Genomic DNA, 19,891 nt, shown 5'->3' on the forward strand with positions numbered 1-19,891 from the left:
TTTAAATGGGATGATTAGTCCACCCTTTCCTCCCTCCTTGTAATCTCTCTCTCCCCCACCATCCTTTAACTCTACCTCGTAACCTTTTCCCTCCTCCTCCTCCTTCTACTTCCACTACCGATTACCAGAGCAAGAACAGCAGTGCGCCACGAAACATACCGTCATCGAAGGTAGCGAAGTATAAAGAACCTTTTACGCTGAAACAGATGCGTCTAAGAGGATATTGGATAGAGATCTTCAGGTGCGTCAACAAAGTCAGCATCATCAACCACTCAAAGTCATTTAAACACCAAACTGAAGTAAGAGCTAAATAGGGCGCTCTGCAACTTCCGTAAAGGCGATGAAGCACATGTATCGAGAGAATTCTTTTTTTTTCTTCTATTACCAAGCAGGGTATCAGGACACCTCGCCATCCGAAACTGACCTATCTTTCGGCCACTCCTCTAACTCTTTTTAGGAGCAGTGACTAGCGGGCTTCTTTTTCATATTTGTTTCCTTTTTTATGCCCTTGAACTGACTCCTTTGATGTAAAAAAAAAAAGTGAGCAACCAGTGGAACAGTTTTCCTATATAAGTAGCAAGTGCGACAACGATCAACTTTAGGAAGAGCACTGGCCGGAATACCATTGTGGCGAGTGAACTGTACGATCTTAAGTGTGGCGAGTGAACTGTAGGATCTTAAGTGTGGCGAGTGAACTGTACGATCTTAAGTGTGGCGAGTGAACTGTACGATCTTAAGTGTGGCTATTGAACTGTACGATCTTAAGTGTGGCTATTGAACTGTACGATCTTAAGTGTGGCGAGTGAACTGTACGATCTTAAGTGTGGCGAGTGAACTGTACGATCTTAAGTGTATGAGTGAACTGTACGATCTTAAGTTTTGCGCGTGAACTGTACGATCTTAAGTGTGGCGAGTGAACTGTACGATCTTAAGTGTGGCGAGTGAACTGTACGATCTTAAGTGTGGCGAGTGAACTGTACGATCTTAAGTGTGGCGAGTGAACTGTACGATCTTAAGTGTGGCGAGTGAACTGTACGATCTTAAGTGTGGCGAGTGAACTGTACGATCTTAAGTGTGGCGAGTGAACTGTACGATCTTAAGTGTGGCAAGTGAACTGTACGATCTTGAGTGTTCGCACGGCCAGAGATATAACCCGTTCTGTAGGTCATCGGAATAGCAGACGAACGAAATGAATAACCAAAGCCAATAGGATCTTGGTTCAGCGATGATTCCATGTTTCTTTAATAGCTTTTTTTTCCACACTCTTATATCCCCTTTCCTTCCTACCCATGATCCCTCTCTTCCTTCCCTCTCGTCCCTCCACTCTTTATAATGTTCTCATACTTCCTCTTCCTCCTTCTAGTAGTATTAAGTGTGTGTGTGTGTGTGTGTGTGTGTGTGTGTGTGTGTGTGTGTGTGTGAACAGTATTAAAGAAAAACAAGGAAGGAAAAAAGCGAGTAACCAAGAAAACAGTTCCCCCACCACCACTAACGTCACCCGCACCCCCGCCACCGCAACCACCACCACCACCGCCACTACTACCATCCCCGCCACAACCACCACCGCTATCGTCACCCCCACCTCCGCAACCACCACCACCACCGCCACTACTGCTACCCCCGCCACCACCACCACCACCATTAGCGTCACCCCCACCCCTGCCACCACCATCGCCACCACTTCTACAAAAAACGCCCACCCTCACCTCTGCAGTATTTAGCATGCTTTAACCTCCCTCCACTCTTCCCCTCCTCCACCTCTTCCTCCCTCACCTTGCCATCTATATCTTCATTCCTCCCTTCTTTCCTCTCTCTTTTCCTCGCCACCACCACTACAAAACAACAACACTATCACTACTACTACTACTACTACTACTACTACTACTACTACTACTACTACATAAATGATACCTCCACCCATGTTTATTTTCCCGACACATAATCATGGAGGGCTCCATAGCTTGGAGGTCATTAGTCCCAACTCTGTTCGCTAATGACTGTGGCATCCAACCATATCACTAATACTACCTGACACTAAATCACCTATCATCTATTACGTCTAGATCCCCCTTTCCTTCCCTACTCAAGTCACTCCCGACCCACCCTAATGTCACTCTCCACCACTGTGGCTTCATAGTCCATATTGGAGATGCTACTACTGCTACTACTACTACTACTACTTCTACTACTACTACTACTACTACTACTACTACTACTACTACTACTACTACTACTACTACTACTACTACTACTACTACCATTACTACTACTTCTACTTCATGCTGCTCTCTCTACTACTACTACTCTCTCTCTCTTATCTCTCTCTCTCTCTCTCTCTCTCTCTCTCTCTCTCTCTCTCTCTCTCTCTCTCTCTCTCTCTCTCTCTCTCTTCGTAATCTTTAGCTTCCTCTTTTTCGTTCCTTCTTCGTAACAATGCCGATAAGGACAAGAACATGTACAAGATTAAAAGTCATAAGAGCCATAAACCATAATTGCAGCAAAGTGTGGAGGGAGAGAGAAACCCACCAAGGACCGAGCATAATCAGGCACTCAGACATGCACCAGACGAGGCAGAGAAAGACAAATGACGTGCGAGGGGATGGAGGGGATGAATCAGGTGAGAATGCAACACCTGCGTGACGAAGGTGGGAATGGCTGACAAGGTGACTAATTGGAACACCGTCAGACGCGCAGAATAACAATAATAATAATAAGTAAAGAAGTAAATAAGAAGGAGTAAAGAAGATGTAAAGGCGAAGTAACGTAGTAGAAGAAAAAGAATATGGTCTCCTTCCCCATTTCCTCTTAATATAATACTCTCCCTCTCCTCCATCTCACTTTTCCCCCTTCCACTTCTCCTTTATAAATGCTTTTCTCCCTTTTTTTCACAACAAAGGAGACAGCTCAAGGGCACAAAAAAAGGAAACAATAAAAAAAAAGCCCGTTACTCGCTGCCGCCCCCTTCCCCTTCCTTTTCCTTTCCCCTCGCCTTTCCTCCCTTCTATATCCTTTCTCCTCTCCCTCACCATCCCCCTTCCCTTTCCCCTTCCCTTACAGTTCTCCCTTTCCATTTTCCCATTTCAGTTCGCCTTTAACCATTCTCTTTTCCTCTTTTCCCTCCCTCTCATTATTTCCCTTTCCCCTCTTCCTTCCTACGGATTTGGGCGTGGACTGACTGTGTGTGTGTGTGACATGCATGACTCTGTACTGGGCCCATTGATGTTTACCATATCAATGTCTCGAATTCCAGGATCAGTACATCGATGCTAGTAAGTTTGCGGATGAGATGAAGGTCGTCTGGGTAACCGCAACTATGACGACATTGATGAACGATGCTTCATAAATAAACGAATTAATTAGAACAGATCAAGATTGCAAGGCGAACTTTACAGGTTGCTTGCTTGATCGTGGAAGTGGTATCTAGAGTTCAAAGTCAAGAGGAGTAGTGCTGGGTGCAGGAAGAAATAATCCCTTAAGTAGTTAATCCTCAATTAAAGAACATTACTCCAAGGACGTTTAGAGACAGTTATAGAGTAAGTGCGGAGGAGCATGACAAGAATGGATCAGTGGTTGAGAATCTTGCCCAGGAAGGATAGATACGCTCATTCGTCTAAATTTCAAAGTTGTGAAAGTGGCGTCATCTTGTTTGGCTCATGCTGCCTCCCGGAACTCATCTTTGCTCCACTGCAGAGTTTTGTTTACGTCCGGGTTGATGGGTGGTCTTCAGGACAGCATGTAGGTAGTTTTAAGCCACTCGGCGATGACTGAAAATAGTCTGCGTGTAGCGGTGGACGGAATTTGAACCCGGGTCCTCTAGGACACTGCGCCCGCACGCTGCCCACTCAGCCACCACCTCCCTAAGGGTGCGCAGACTTGTTTGAAGTTTATCAGTGGATGAAAGGTTTTAGCAAGGGCTATATTAACGACTTTCTTGTATTGATTAGATATAATCATTTCAATAAAAAATAATGGCTGAAACTAATAACCCAGTCGAGCGACGTATGAGTGCAACAAGTTTGGCAGTCATTTGCATGTTGATTGCAAACGCGATATGCACCTTTTGAAAATACCATCATAAACATGGATAGAGAAGGCAGGCAGTGTTAGGTAATCAGCAGCTGCCCTGTGTAGGCTGGCTGGCTTCATGCATACTTTTTGTGTTCTCACGCCTCGGCCTCCGTGTTACAGTTCTGGGAGGTGATCAGCGACGAGCACGGCCTGGGCCCCAGCGGCCTGTACAGCGGAACCCACGACATACAGCTGGAGAGGGTCGATGTCTTCTACAACGAGGCGTCCGGTAAGGAGGAGGGACAGGAAGAGGAGGAGGATTAAGAGGAAGAGTAGGAAGAAAAGTGCAAGAAAAAATATTGAAGAGAAAGAGGAGGAGGAGCAGAGGCAGGAGGCAGAAGGGTAAAATGCAAGGAGAAAGCAGCAGATAATGATACAGAAGGGTAATAAGAAGAGGAAAGGGAGGAGAAGAGGACAGAGGTTATTAGGAGGAGGAGGAGGAGGAGGAGGAGGAGGGAGAGAGAGAGAGAGAGAGAGAGAGAGAGAGAGAGAGAGAGAGAGAGAGAGAGAGAGAGAGAGAGAGAGAGAGAGAGAGAGAGAGAGAGAGAGAGAGAGAGAGAGAGAGAGAGAGAACTAGGACAAATGATTTATTGGAATATTAATCAAATGCATTTTAACATTACCACCACCACCACCATCACCACCACCACCATCACCGCCACCGCCACACCACACCACCACCACCACACCACCACACCACCACCACCACTGCAACTTTGATTGATAATACGTCTTCTCCCCACTTCCACTTCCACTCCCCTCCCCTCCACTCCCCTACCATTACCTCCCTTCCTTCCTCCCTTCCTTTCTCCTCCCCTTCCTCTATCACCGTCTACATCACCCTTTTCACCCTTCCCTTTCCTTTCCTTCCTCACCTCGTCTAACTTCACATTCCCTTCCTTTCCCTTCCCTTCCCTTCCCTTACCTCACCTCTCATATCTTCCCTTCCGCTCCCTTTCTTTTCCTTTCCTTTCCTTTTCCTTCCCTTCCCTTCCTTTCCGTTCCCTTCCCTTCTTTTCCTCTCCTCTCCCCTTCCCTTCCCCTTCCCTTCCCTTCCCCTTCCCTTCCTTTCCCTTCCCTTTCCTTCCTTTTTCTTCCCTTTCCATTCATACTCCTCCTTCCCTTCCCTTCCCTTCCCTTCTTTTCCTCCCCCCTTCCCTTTCCATCCCTTCCATTCCCTCCCTTCCTTCCCATACTTTCCTATCCTCTTTCATCTCATTCCACCGTCTATCATCCCTTCTCTTCCCATCATCTTCCATCCCTTACCTCTTCTTTCATTCCCCTCTTACCCCTTCCCTTTCCTTTCCGTCTCTTCTCATCGTTTTCCTTCCCATCCCTTTCTTTGCCATTTCTTTCTATTCTCTTCCATCCCTTCCCTCATCTTCTCTTCCCGTTTTGCTCCTTCCCATCCCTTCTATTTCTATCCCTTCCATTACCTATTTCTATCCCTTCCATTACCATCTCTACCATTTCCATTTCTTCTCATCATCCTCCATCCCTTTCCTCTCCTTCCCTTTTCATTTTTTTTCTCCCCATCCCATTCCATCCCTTTCCTTTTCATCCCTTCCATTTCCATCTCTACCATTTCTACTCCTCATCCTCTTCCAATCCCTCTCTTCCGTTTCCTTTCCATTTTGCTCCTCCTTATCTTATCCTTTTCCTTCCATTCCCATCATTATCGTTTCCACTCCTTCCCATCCCTTCCTATCCTCTTCCATCCCTTCTCTCATCTTCTCTTCCCAATCAACTCCTTCTCGTATCCTTCCATCCTTTCCTTTCCCTTTCCATCCCTTCCCTTCCCTCCCATCCTATCCCACCCCTTCTATCACCACTCCTAAAACGTGCATCCCTTCCATTACTACTCTTTCCCATCCTATTCCAATCCATCCCTTTTCTTCCTTGCCTTTTAATCCTTCCCATCCCATCCCATCCCATCCCATCCCTTTCCTTTCTATCCCGTCCATTATCATCCCTTCCGTTGCCACTCCTTCTCCTCCTCCTCCTTCAATCCCTTCCCATTTTACTCCTTCCATCATCCCTAATACTTCCATCCCTTCCATCCCCCCCCCCCCCTCGCCACCCCTTCCCTTCCTTGCCTTTTACTCCTTCCCATTCCATCCCATTCCATCCCTTCCCTTTCTATCCCTTCCATTACCATCCCTTCCATTCCCACTCCTCCTCCTCCTCCAATCCCTTCCCATTTTACTCCATCCATCATCCCTAAAACTTCCATCCCTTCCAATCCATTCCCCCCCACCCCACCGCACCCCACCCCATCATCCCCAGGTGGAAGGTACGTGCCCCGGGCGGTGTTGGTGGACCTGGAACCCGGCACGATGGACGCCGTCAGGACCACCACCTTCGGCGCCCTCTTCAAGCCCGATAACTTCATCTTCGGTGGGTGTCAGGCGTTTGTGAGTGTATGTATGTATGGTGGGTCTGTCTGTATGTCTGTTGTCTGTGTGTGTGTCTGTGGGTTTGTCTGTTTCTGCCGTTTCTGGGTTGGCCTCTATATTTGTCTGTTGTCTTTGAGGGTCTATGTGTTTGTTTGTCACTGGTGTGGGTCAATTAAGTGTTTCTAAGTCTCGTGAATCTAATTAAATGTCTATTGTCTGGGTGAGTCTGTGTGTTTGTCTGTCTCCGGTGGGTGTCAGGTGTTTATAAATGTCTGGTGTGTCAATTTGTATGTCTGCTGTCTATGTCTCTCTGTGGTTTTATCTGTCTTTTCAAGCTTAGTTACTTTGTCTTCGGTAGCTGTTGGGTGTTTATAAGTGTTTAGTGGGCCTGTTTGTATGTATGTTATCCGTGAGTTTCTGGGTTTGTGTGTATACGGGTTTGTCTGTTTTTGTCACCAACTTGGAATGTAGTGAAGGATGGTGTCTTCCAATAATATAATTTATTTTCACTCGTACCGGTAAAAGGTTAATTGGTAACGTGAGAGAGAGAGAAGCAAGTGGTTCTGCTCGCTGTGACGGCCTGATCTGAACCCTTTAACATCTGAACCCTTTAACATCTGAACCTTTTAACATTTGAACCTGTTAACATCTACCAAACCCGTCAAGTGGCCTAGGGCTACCCACATGTTGTCCTGAAGACCAGCAGCTGTCTACCCGGACTTTAGATTCTCGCTCTAGAGAGAGGATCAAAGATGAGCTCCGGGGGACATCATGAGCCAAGCAAGATGGCACTATTATAAAGCCTTCCCTGAGCCATAACGGGTTGGGGCAAACCATCAGCCCCCACGAAGAAAAGCCTACCGGCACCATGGCTGAAACGTAAAAAATATAAATAAATAAATAAAATAAAAATCAATACTTGTCGCTCATAATACATTTCTCCTCCTTTTCTTCTTTCTCGTCTCTATCATCCAACTTCTCTTTCTTCTCCTATTCATCTTTCTCCATATTTTCTCCCTCTTTATTAACATCCAACTTCTCTTTCTTTTCCTCTAACTTTTCCTTCTCTTCTTTCCCCTCTTTACTACAATCCAACTCCTCTTTTTCTCCTCCTTTTTCTCACTCCTCTTCTCCCTCTTCACTATTATCCAACTCTCCTTTCTTCTCCTTCCATTCCTCATCTTCTATGCCCTCTTTTATGTCATCCAACTCCTTTTTCTTCTCCGTTTCCCTCCTCTTCCTCCTTTTCACTATCATCTAACTCCTCTTTCTCTTTCTCTTACTTTTCCTTCTGTTCCTTCTCTTCATTATCAAACAATATCTCTTTCTTCTCTTTTTCCTTTATTTTACATCCCCTGTTCTCTAATTTATTTTCTTCTGATCTTTTTCTTCTTCTTCCCCCTTTCACTATATCTTCCTCCTACTACCCTTTCTTCTCCTCCTCTCTCCCTTCCTCCTTCCCCTTTTTCCCCCTCTTCCTCCTCCCCCCGCAGGCCAGACGGGTGCCGGGAACAACTGGGCGAAGGGTCACTACACGGAGGGCGCTGAGCTGGTGGATTCGGTGCTGGATTGTATACGGCAGGAGTGCGAGGCGTGCGAGTGTCTGCAGGTGGGTTGTTTAGGAAGGGTTGCAAAAGGGTCGCTAGTTTGCACGCACCCTACCAAATAGTACGCACGTCGGGAATAAAAGTAAAGAGGAAAGATAAAGGTTAGGTGCGATATGAGGCAAGTGTGTGAGGGGCCTACAGGTGGGTTGTTTAGGAAGGGTTGCAAAAGGGTCGCTAGTTTGCACGCACCCTACCAAATAGTACGCACGTCGGGAATAAAAGTAAAGAGGAAAGATAAAGGTTAGGTGCGGTATGAGGCAGAGTGTGAGGGGGTCATCGGGAAAGGGCTGTAGTAGGATCCCCAATTTGCACGCACCCTACCAAATAGTACGCACGTCGGGAATAGAAGTATAGAGGAAAGATAAAGATTAGGTGCGGTATGAGGCGAGTGTGTGAGGGGCGCGAGGGCCTGCAGGTGGCTCGTTTAGAAAGGGTTGCAGTGTGATCGCCAATTTGCACGCACACTACCAAATAGTGCGCACATCGGGAATAGAAGGAAAGATTAAGATGAGCTACGGTTAAATTAATGATTGATAAACATTCTTCATTTTCCAGCGTACGGTACTTTTTTAAAATTTCTGATTAGAGTACTGTTTGGAAGGCTGTGGGTGTCTGTGTAGGGGTGGATGCTGGAGTGGGTGAAGGAGTGGATGTAGAAATGGGTGTAAAAATGAAGTAGTTGTAATAGAGGGTGCACACGGGTGAAGGGGTGGGTGCAATGGGTGTAGGAATGAGTTTTAAGAGTCAGTGAGGGAAAAAAAGGAAGTGTATGTAGCGATGTATTTGACTTGGAATCGAATAAGGGGTACAAAAATTAGTCGATCAACACGCTGACTAACCTGTGTGTGTGTGTGTGTGTGTGTGTGTGTGTGTTTATGTATTGTGTTGCCATGAAGAACTGAATGTTGTGGTTGGGACGTGAGGGTGGTATGTTTGTAATTCACCATGGTCTGATCACACGATAGACTCGCGATCACCAGCCAGTACCCTCCCCAGATCAACTTGGAGCTCACAAGTGACGGATCTTTGGGCACGGCTGAAACCTCACACCCACACACCGGTAAGCGGGACACAACCCCTGACTGACAACAGGTATCCATTCACTGCTGGATGGACCGGGGGCACAGATTAGAGACTGACTCCATTCCGTCAGGGACTCGAACCCGGGACCTCTCGGTTGTGAGGCGAGCGTGCTAACGACTGCACTATGGAGTGTGTGTGTTTATGCGTGTGTGTGTGGGGTGGGAAGGGGACGGGGGTTTGTGTTGTGATCATAAAGTTTTCAACGCTAGCGTGACAAAGAAGACCAAGACAAAAAAATAAACACATGCTATAGGGGACGAAGAGACCAAGTGTGTGTGTGTGTGTGTGTGTGTGTGTGTGTGTGTGTGTGTGTGTGTGTGTGTGTGTTTACGTGTATTTCACCACGGCCTGATCACGAGTTGGACTTGCAATCGCCAGCAAGTACTCTCCCAATTAGAGCAATTTAAGGCTCATTAGTCGATCTCTGGGTACTGCCAGGACCTCACACGCCACACACCCACCACCTTGCTCATGAGGGGACAGTAACCACTCCTAGTCAACGGAAAAACCGGCCTGGGCTGGGCTCGAAGTGGGGCTCGCGTGTGTGTGTGTGTGTGTGTGTGTGTGTTGATGTGCAAAGAGTATACATGACATTTTTACTTTTTTGTGTGTTGTATGGCTGATATCTGTTACAGAGCATATGTATGAGTGTTGGTGTGTGTTGCAGGGGTTCCAGTTGGCACACTCCCTGGGGGGCGGCACGGGCTCTGGCATGGGCACGCTTCTGCTCAGCAAGATACGGGAAGAGTACCCGGACAGGATCATGAACACCTTCTCCGTTGTGCCCAGCCCCAAGGTGAGTAGTAGTAGTAGTAGTAGTAGTAGTAGTAGTAGTAGTAGTAGTAGGAGGAGGAGGAGGAGGAATAAGAACAAGGAGGAGGGGGAGAGGAAACATGGAATCATGGAAAAGTAGGCGACAAAGGGCTTCTCTGTTCTTGTGATAAATTTTCACATTTTTCAGGCACTTCAGTGACCTGTGGAGCAGATTCAAACACTCGCTGTACTTGTGTATGAGAACGTCAATACATTCTTGCAGCAAATAACAAACGGTCAGCACGATTTTTAGATTATTTGATCGTTTGCACACTAACTACTCCAGGAAAAGCTGTTCCATTGGCGGATGATTCGATACAAGAGAAAAATAGATCAAACTCCTGTTACTGTCTGTACTGCGTGGCCTCGCTTGGATCGCTGAGCCAGTGTTTCCAATTCTCGGGTTAGTGTAGAACTAATAACGGAAACTGGAATGGTGTACGTTATTGAACATGTACATGTACTTAAGTTCCTTTATCCTATATCAAATTCTGCATCCTCTACTTGTATCAAAGTCCCCCCATTATTGTCTCATTTACACCTTAAATACGGCTGTGTCCACTACACCGCTACAATGGCATAATTTTCGTGGCGCGTAGCTGCACTCTTTCAAGTAATTCGATAGTTTTCTTGTAATTGGAGCACCAGATCTTTACAGCGTACTCCTGGTGAGGTCTCACCAACGAGTTATAGAAAACAGCGTTACTCCCGGCTCCTTACACTCAGCAGAGGCGGGAACCATAAACTGAGCATCCAGATAATAGCCCATCAACTAACACCTGAAACATTTACTAGACCATACACAAAATAACCCTTTACCTCCATTTTCTCACTTGTATGCATGTTCGACAGCTCTCTCATTTAACTACTCGCTATGAAATGTATGATGAAGCTACGTCTACTTATTATTCACTATATAAAATGTATAAGAGCCATCTATCTCATTGTAAGCATCACTTGTTCTGCCCCGTTTCAGGTACCCGACACACACACAAAAAAAAAGATTAATGGTATATTTTCACTGCTTACTTTTCTCCAGGTGTCCGACACTGTGGTGGAGCCGTACAACGCCACCCTCACCGTCCACCAGCTGATCGAGAACACTGACGAGACATACTGCATCGACAACGAGGCGCTCTACGACATCTGCTTCAGGACGCTCAAGCTCAGCACGCCCACCTACGGGGACCTCAACCACCTCGTCTCCCTCACCATGTCCGGCGTGACCACTTGTCTCAGGTTACTCTTCTTTGTTCCACTTTTTAGAATGCTTCGACTCGATGATAATTTATCTTCAGAAGCCAAATTTGACTCAATGATCCGATTTCTGTCATAATTCTTACTTTTTACCTTCGTTTTCGTCTCCCTCACCATGTCCGGCGTGACCACCAGTTTCAGGTTAATCCCTTTTTCCACTTTTTAGAATGTTAATGACTTTACGATCAATTATTTTCAGAAAGTAAACTTGATTCAATGATTCGATTTCAATCAGAATCTTTACTTTCTGTTTTCATTTCCCACAAGGGTGCAGGTAACGCGGAAACCATCAACATGTACTGGCAACACTGGGGTGGTAACAAGCAACAAGTAGTTGGTAATAACAATAGAGATTCTTGGGAAGGCAGTTTATCGATCATTGCGTCGATGATTATGTTGGTGGCTGTGAGTGTGGGCGGAGTGATTAAGATGATGGGCCAAAGGTGTCCTTGGGCGTTGGTGTCCAAGTAAATCCATCCAGCGGCGTTGACAACACAAACCACATAAAAAATTATGGAGTGGACATGTAGCCAAGCGCTTTGGCTAATGAAATCGTACGATGGACAAGCGCCATTATGCGGGACCTGACTGATACAACAACAAAATCAAGTCAACATGACGCGCTGTCTACAGTACAGCGACGTGCATGAACTGTCTCTGCGTGTACGGTGCTTACATCTTGCCAGCGTGTGTACAAACAACAGACCTTGCTGCACACATGAGACTAATGGTGGAGTTTGTTTCTCATTTTTCAGAGAACACCTGTGGCCAGACCAATACATGTAGTTTCCAAGTAAACGTTATTCTTCACATAAGATATTTTATGTGACAGACAAACTCTTATATCTAGCATTAATTCAAGTATTTACCATCGCAGATTCCCGGGGCAGCTTAATTCTGACCTAAGGAAGCTGGCGGTCAATATGGTGCCCTTCCCTCGCCTCCACTTCTTCATGCCCGGCTTCGCGCCCCTCACGGCCCGCGGAGAGCAGGCCTTCCGCGCCCAGACCGTGCCTGAGTTGACCTTCCAACTGTTTGATGCCAAGAACATGATGTGTGCCTGCGACCCGCGACACGGGAGGTAGGTAAGAAGGTTATGGGGAAATGTGCGTAACAATGAATGATAAATATGTTTTGTTGTTGTTGTTGACCTGAATGGTCTCTTTCAGCGACACCAACTATTCATTTATGGGTAAAATATGTAACCTTTTCACGCAGAAAGTTATTTTTTACCAGAAAACAGCTACGAAAATGATAGAGCGAATTTATTGCAGAATCCCAATGCAGCCATTTCAAATAAAAAAAATCAGATATCTCCACAACGAAATTGATCATATTGTACCCAGCATTTAAGAGTCAGTGTCTTAAATACCTGAGAACATCCCCTAAATGTTGGCGAGACCTGCGCTCTGTTGGGCTGGCAAACCTTGTGGCACACACACTGTTCGACCGTCTCGATCCCCGGATATTTAGTATACAAATTAACAAAGCTCCAACCTAAACTAATGCTTCGCTAAAACCTATCATCGCTAAAATAGTAACCTATCGCCGTTTGGGATAGTAACCAATTGCCACTACAATGTTAATAGGACAATATTTAGACCAACTGTGCGGCTCTCAGATGTCACAGCTATTAAGTCACTCGTACTTTCGCAGCTATTATGCGGCGAAAAAAACTTTCCGCGTAAATAAAAAAAAAATAAAAAAATCACACTTCACCGAACAAGGAATAGTCAGTGTATCTGAAATAGACCGTTTGGGTCAGCCAAACAATAGCCAATGAGGGAATTTAAGGGAGGTGAATAGGATACGGCGAGAGGGCAAGGGAGGTGAGAAATTAAGAAAGAGGGAGTGAGACTTGAAAAAATGAGACAGGAGGTGGATAAGGGTACTGAGAAACGTAGATAAATATGAATGGAAGATGAAGAGTACCAGAGAGTGAACGAAATATGCAGAGAAAAAGAACTTCGAGAATGAAGGGAGGGTACAGGGAAAGGGAGGGCAGAAAATTACGAGGATATAAGAGAAAAAGATTGCACAGGAGGTACGTGGATTGAGAAAAGGAGGGACTTGAGGGGTTAATACACATGTTTCAATAGCTATCAATATTTTCTGATACATGTCGCTTACCTTACTATCTATGAAAAAAAAACTCATTACACTGTAGTTGTTTTTACCCTATTTTGACCCTATTAACGCTATGTATGTATGTATGTATGCACCTATCCATCTATCTATCTATTTATCTATCCCAGGTATCTCACGGTGGCCACGGTGTTCAGGGGCCGGATGTCGATGCGGGAGGTGGACGAACAGATGCTCAACGTGCAGAACAAGAACAGTTCCTACTTCGTGGAGTGGATCCCCAACAACGTGAAGACCGCGGTGTGCGACATCCCGCCCAGGGGTGAGGAAGCGCAAGACACGTGCACGGAAGGGTGACTAGGAATTAATCTCCCCAGAGTAAAACATGATACTGAACTAGAGAGGGCTGACTAAAATTGACGCACAGATGGTTAACTTAGATGTTCTTTTTGTAATCCTCGAAAATAAGCCCCTTCTCTTTCCATGCTAAAAAGACTACGCTACATCGTTGGCTGCTCCATATGGAAGGGAAGCCTTCTCTCACTTTCTCCAACAAACTTTTCCATATTTTTTATTTCTTCACATGCCAGACCTATGCTTAGAGGGTAGGAGGTTTCACATCTTAAAGTTAATCATACTTGAACATAACACTGAATAAACAACAGAATAATAATATGAAAATACGTATAGCCACTGTTGTCAGGTTATCGTACTCAGAGCATAGTATTTACCGGTTTCTGACGCCAAACTACTGCCAAGAAACATCAGAATCTAACTCTTTTAACGATAACTATAAATTAGTTTCGTTATTGGAGCCCAGAAGACAGTTTGGGGGTAAGATGTCGGGAAATGTAACCGGCTGAGTACGAGATTCTGGCAACGTTGAACTTGTAGCCCCGAGGCCCGAGGCAGCGCGCACGCCATTTTGCGGGTATCGGCAGATACCTTAAATAGCATATTTTTACTGCGCAAAGCAGGTGATGTCACTTATTGTGACTTCGTGAGCTTTCATATTTATGTATTTGTGTATATTTCATGGTGGCAAAACTTACATTACTAGTTTCATTTTTACTAGTGACACGAATTTGTGACTGTTTATCACAATAGAATTTCACTCTAATAAGTGAATCAGACACCACAGAAATATTACCAGTGTGTGTATGAATGAATACAAAGGTAAGCACATACTTTGATTTAACTCTAGGATGTCTCGTGGGTCATTAATAAATAAAAACAAAATATCCGGATAGGCTACTCTTTAACCCATTACCTCCAATGGCCCCCAAAAAACAGTCCCTCCGCCAAGTTTGTACCCCACATTTGATGATGTTAGGTGCGCCTATTATGAAGGCCGTAAACCAAAACAAAGCGTTCTTAGCCAAACAACCGAACCTAATAAAAAAAAAGTTCATTGTAATCTCATATTTAACACCATTTTTTTTTCATACCAGAGTTAAATTTAATCACAATCCATTTGATGTGATTTAACCTAACATCCTTCTGTCTCTTCTCATCCTTCCCGTTTTCCTCCTCCTCCTCCTCCTCCTCCTCCTCTTCCAGGGTACAAGATGGCGGGGACGTTTATTGGCAACACAACAGCCATCCAAGAACTCTTTCTGCGCATCTCCGAACAGTTTGCTGCCATGTTCAGACGACGAGCTTTCCTCCACTGGTGTGTGTGTGTGTGTGTGTGTGTGTGTGTGTGTGTGTTTAAATTAGCATATTTTTTAAAGCGTATGCACCCAACTTTACATTTTTTCGCACTTAAACAAGTCACTCCATAGGTCCTGCATGGTTCCCGAGGCTCTCACTTCTACTGGTAATATTCAACAGTAGTGAATCTCAGCTTTTTTTCTGACCTCAGCACCCCAGTATTTAGATATAGGCAGCTAACCAACCCTTGAGTCTTGCTTTTGGGTTCTCAGCTCCTCCAATACATACTGGTAATTCTTTAGCCGTGTGTTGCAAAAAGTCCCTCTTCCTGATGCAACGAGAGATATACAGCCTGAAGTCGCTTCCGCCCAGTGTTGCAAGTGAGAAAAATATAAATGTATCCAAAAACATATCCAAAATATACAAAAAGTATGCATGTAATGCAAAAAAGTATCCAAAAAGTATCCATTAGGTTTTTTTTTTTTACGATATGCCCTATAATTCATGAAAAATGTGATTACAAATAAATTATTTCTTACCATTATGTTATATACGTCATACGGTTGGCAGCAAAGCTGCTTATTGCTGCCTAGGAGTGGAGAAATGTTGTATACATTACACATTTGGAGCATTACCCTTTGATTGGGTCATCCGCCATCCCGGGCCACAACACAATAAGGGGGTGGCCATGGCACATGACATGTGCCACATGTGGCACTTTAAAACCTGCTACATGAAAATGTCTTCTGATCTATGAATTATTCCCAAAACAGTTGTGGGGGCTAAAATCACCCGGAAAAATATAGTCTACCTATCTTCCCAGTAGTCAAGAGGATAAAAGGGTTAATGCTATAAGCAAAACACGAATATTGCAAGATGTTAGCACTAGATATTTTCATTATGTAGTGCTTTGAGGCAGTGCAAGGATTGCGAAGTGCTGGGTTATTTTAGCAATTGTCTGTGTGAGGTGGAGGTGGTGGTGGTGCCGTGGTGGTGATAGCCAAGCACGCCACCCCACAGACAAACTATTACGATATGTTATTGTTAGCTACTCATAATACCTTATCACAAACTTTAATAAATATTACTATTACCTTTCTGAAGCCAGCGTAAGAGAGACATTCTTTTTGTCTTTAGCAACACTGTTACTGCCGCCAACACAGTCAGCCAGACACTGGCTTTAGCACTTCGGGTGGACGGCCGCTCTCCCGACTCTCGGACGCGTACAGAACGAGTCAACAAGCCAATGACGTCACTGACGTGTTTATTGAATTTACTCCCCAATCTTCACCCTTACGAAGTGGTTAATATTACCTAATTAGGAGCGATGTAGTAATTATGGGTTTTGGTTGGCTTTCACATTTGCCAAAAATAATAAATAATAAAGTGGATATTGAAAAGTATCCAATTCTCTAGAAAAAGTAGCAAAATGTATCCATTTTTGGCCATTCATAAAATTTCGTATCCTTTTGCTCATCGTCGTAAAAACGTACCAGTAACATCAAAAAGTATCCAAAGGATACTTTCGTATCCATACTTGCAACACTGCTTCCGCCTCTCACATCATCCATTTCCAAGGGCCGTAAAGGAGATGAACAGGGTTATCATGAGTGTTTTTCTTCATGGCATAGAAGTATTGTCTAACTAGCACCAGGGTCATAAAACTACCCATGGATATGCCCATAACTCCTACGAAAGCTTTGTCAAACGTGTGCGCATGGGTGCCGGAATGTTTGAGAAGAATATGGTTTTAACACCAAACACACTGCATTATGCCTATTTTTTTCTGAAACACATTCCCAGCACTCCTTAAAACAGCTTCCAGAAATTCTAAAGCCCGTATTCCTAAAAGTATCGGCACCTCACTTCGCCTGATTGAAAAACCTCTCGTATAAGTTCCTGGGATTGCAAGGACTGTTTTGTGATCATAATGACAATTCTACCCGACTTCTACACGGGAAAACCACCCACGAAGACCCGGTTAATCTTCTTTGTGGTCTTGGAAAATAGTCGTAATGGGAACCCGATGCATTAACCCGTCCGCTGCGATTGGCACGGATTTCACCTTCACTGGTAGCCTAGTACATATGGAGGTCTTTCTGTGCCTCTGTGGTGGATAGTGGAGTGTTTCCCATGTGGTATTGGTATGCTGGATCAAGATGCATGACCTCACATTTTTCTTCACTAAATTGGAGCAGCCACTTTTTGTTCCACTCCTGTAGCTTGGTGATGTCTTCTTGTAGGAAATCCGCATCCAGTGGGTTAAAGAATATGGACCCATGAATACTTCCACCCCACCTTAAAAAGATAAAAAGCTGCTCACTCTCACCAGGTGTCTCTACAGGTATACAGGGGAGGGCATGGACGTGATGGAGTTTACCGAGGCCGAGGCGAACATGAACGACCTGATGTCCGAGTACCAGCAATACCAGGAGGCCATGGGGGACGACTACGAGGATGAGGAGGGCGACTCTTACGACGACGAGGGAGACGACGAAGAAGCGAATGATAACGAAGCGAATGATGACGAAGTGAATGATGACGATGAGCAAGAACCGTAACTTACGACGACGAGGGAGACGACGAATGATGATGACGATTAACAAGAACCGTGACTTACGACGACGAACGATGATGACGATGAGCAAGAACCATGACTAACGACGACGAGGGAGGCGACGAATGGTAATGACGATGAGCAAGAACCATGACTAACGACGATGAGGGAGATGAATGATGATAGCGATGAGCAAGAACCATGACTAACGACGATGAGGGAGATGAATGATGATAGCGATGAGCAAGAACCAAGAGAAGAGGGGGAAGGAGTTGAACGAAGAAAGGATGAGTGGATGTAAAGGCATGAATGACGAATTAAGACTGAGGAAGATAAATTTTACGGTGAAAATTAAAACTAACAGAAAAATCTAACATGTACACTTTCCAGCCACTTGTATACGCCTGAAATATATATTCCGTAAAGAAGTGTAAGATTTTTTTCACATGGATGAATATAAATGAGTAAAAGTATCTATATAGAATGCATAGAACATGTGTGTCGTATCAACTTACTATGCGTTTCCCCAAACATCTTCGAAACAACCACTCATATCAGTGTGACATTATCACGGCCTGTTTCACATCCTGCCCTAATTTTTGACACTATAGTGCATTGCCAAATGGGATCATTTTTGTTGCCCGACGCTGAACACCTTCTAATTTAGCAATGTCCTTGCATGGTGAGGAGACCTAAACTGTACCGCATATTCCAAGTGGGGTCTGACTAAACTATTGTAGAGCGGAAGTATTACATCTTTACTTTTGAATAAAAAGTTCCTTTTAATGAAGCCCAACATTCTGTTCGCTTTATTTGCTGCATCGATGCATTGATGTGAGAATTTGAGGTTTGACGCAATTTGACTCCCAAGTCCTTAACGCATTGAACGCTTTTGAGTTTAACGCCGCGCATTTCGTAATCGAACTTCTTATTCCTTGTTCTAACTTGAAGGACCTGGCACTTGTCTACGTTAAAGGGCATCTCCCATCTATCAGACCAAGCTGAAATTTTGTGCAAATCCTCTTGGAAGCTTTGCCTGTCTTCGTCAGTGTGAACCGAGTTACCAATCTTTGTGTCGTCTGCAAATTTACTAATGCGATTACAGAGTCCGACTTCCACATCGTTGATGTAAATAATGAAGAGCACTGGGCCAAGAACCGAGCCCTGAGGGACGCCTCTAGTGACCGGCGCCCACTCTGAGTTAAATCCGTCAATCACCACTCTTTGTTGTCTGTTGCTCAACCAATTCGCGATCCATTGGTGTACTTGACCGTCAATACCTATTTGCTTTAATTTGTACAGTAATTTATGATGTGGGACTTTATCAAACGCTTTCTGGAACCTGACCACAGGTGTAGACACATCCTGTGTGCTCCATTTTCTTTATTTCGATGGGTGACTTAAGTATTTAGGATTAAGGAACTAAAGCAGTCACAATTAATGGGGCAGGGGTAAGAAAAGACTGGGTAGAAGAGGTTAAGGTGTTACAGAGGGTATCAGGGTGGACAGGAGAACTGTTCAATAGAGGATGAACACAACACACACACACACACACACACACACACACACACACGAAAACTGAAACCGTTTCAGTATCCCATGAAATATCTTTTTTTCCTTATTATTCTCCGCCTGCTCACTATCCCTCTCTGCCCTCTATCTCTTTTGATGACGTCAAAACCTATGCGTGAAAAGACCTGGTCTATTCTCTTGATCTTGTTAAGGTTTTTCATTATCAGTTATCGGGAATAATAGTTTTCTGTCATCGTGCCCAGCTATGCGTATAACTCTTCCTGCAAGCATGGTGTATGGGATAATGCAATACAGACATACATCATCGAGACTCAGCCCTTTTGACCTCATACAAACATCTTATTCATCATTTCCCTGTTATGTATATTAGTTTGTGTATATAAGTCATTACGTATGACCCTTCCTGCAAGCATGGAGTGTATGAACGAATGCAACACAGACACATCATCGAGATTCAGCCCTTTTGACCTTATACAACCATCTCATTTATAATTTTCCTGTTACGTATAATTGCTTTTGCATAAATTTCAGTAGGTATAAGGTATAACCCTTCCTGCAAGCATGGAGTATGAAAGAATGCAACACAAACACATCAAGAACCAGCCCTTTTGACCTTATACAAACATTCCATTCTTCATTTCCTGCTGCGTATAATTACTTTTGTATAAATTTCAGTACGTATAGCCCTTCCTGCAAGCATGGGGTGTATAAAAGAATGCAATACAGACATGCCAGCCCTTTCGACCTTATATACTAACCTTATTCATTTTCCTGTAATATAATTAGTTTGTGTATAGAAATCATCACGTATAACCCTTCCTGCAGACATACAATCATAT

At 44.5% G+C, this 19,891-nt stretch overlaps 2 protein-coding genes across 2 annotated transcripts in view; one reads left to right on the top strand and one right to left on the bottom strand.

Annotated features, from left to right (window-relative positions):
* LOC126983863 (U-scoloptoxin(01)-Cw1a-like) overlaps positions 1 to 11,137 on the bottom strand; it is a 34,637-nt gene extending 23,500 nt beyond the window's left edge. The window contains exon 1 of the mRNA XM_050836995.1: positions 10,997 to 11,137. Within this exon, the coding sequence (XP_050692952.1) occupies position 10,997 (1 nt within the window). The 5' untranslated portion in view covers positions 10,998 to 11,137. The remainder of the gene's footprint in view (positions 1 to 10,996) is intronic.
* The window catches only part of LOC126983861 (tubulin beta chain-like), a 26,106-nt gene extending 8,159 nt beyond the window's left edge, over positions 1 to 17,947 (top strand). The window contains exons 2-10 of the mRNA XM_050836991.1: positions 4,189 to 4,297; positions 6,355 to 6,465; positions 7,958 to 8,073; positions 9,822 to 9,950; positions 11,007 to 11,206; positions 12,102 to 12,305; positions 13,480 to 13,631; positions 14,870 to 14,981; positions 17,307 to 17,947. Coding sequence (XP_050692948.1) covers positions 4,189 to 4,297; positions 6,355 to 6,465; positions 7,958 to 8,073; positions 9,822 to 9,950; positions 11,007 to 11,206; positions 12,102 to 12,305; positions 13,480 to 13,631; positions 14,870 to 14,981; positions 17,307 to 17,523 — 1,350 coding nt within the window. The 3' untranslated portion in view covers positions 17,524 to 17,947. The remainder of the gene's footprint in view (positions 1 to 4,188; positions 4,298 to 6,354; positions 6,466 to 7,957; positions 8,074 to 9,821; positions 9,951 to 11,006; positions 11,207 to 12,101; positions 12,306 to 13,479; positions 13,632 to 14,869; positions 14,982 to 17,306) is intronic.
* The last annotated feature ends 1,944 nt before the right edge of the window (positions 17,948 to 19,891 follow it).

Source organism: Eriocheir sinensis, chromosome 55, assembly GCF_024679095.1.
Source record: "Eriocheir sinensis breed Jianghai 21 chromosome 55, ASM2467909v1, whole genome shotgun sequence".
Lineage (NCBI taxonomy): Eukaryota > Metazoa > Arthropoda > Malacostraca > Decapoda > Varunidae > Eriocheir > Eriocheir sinensis.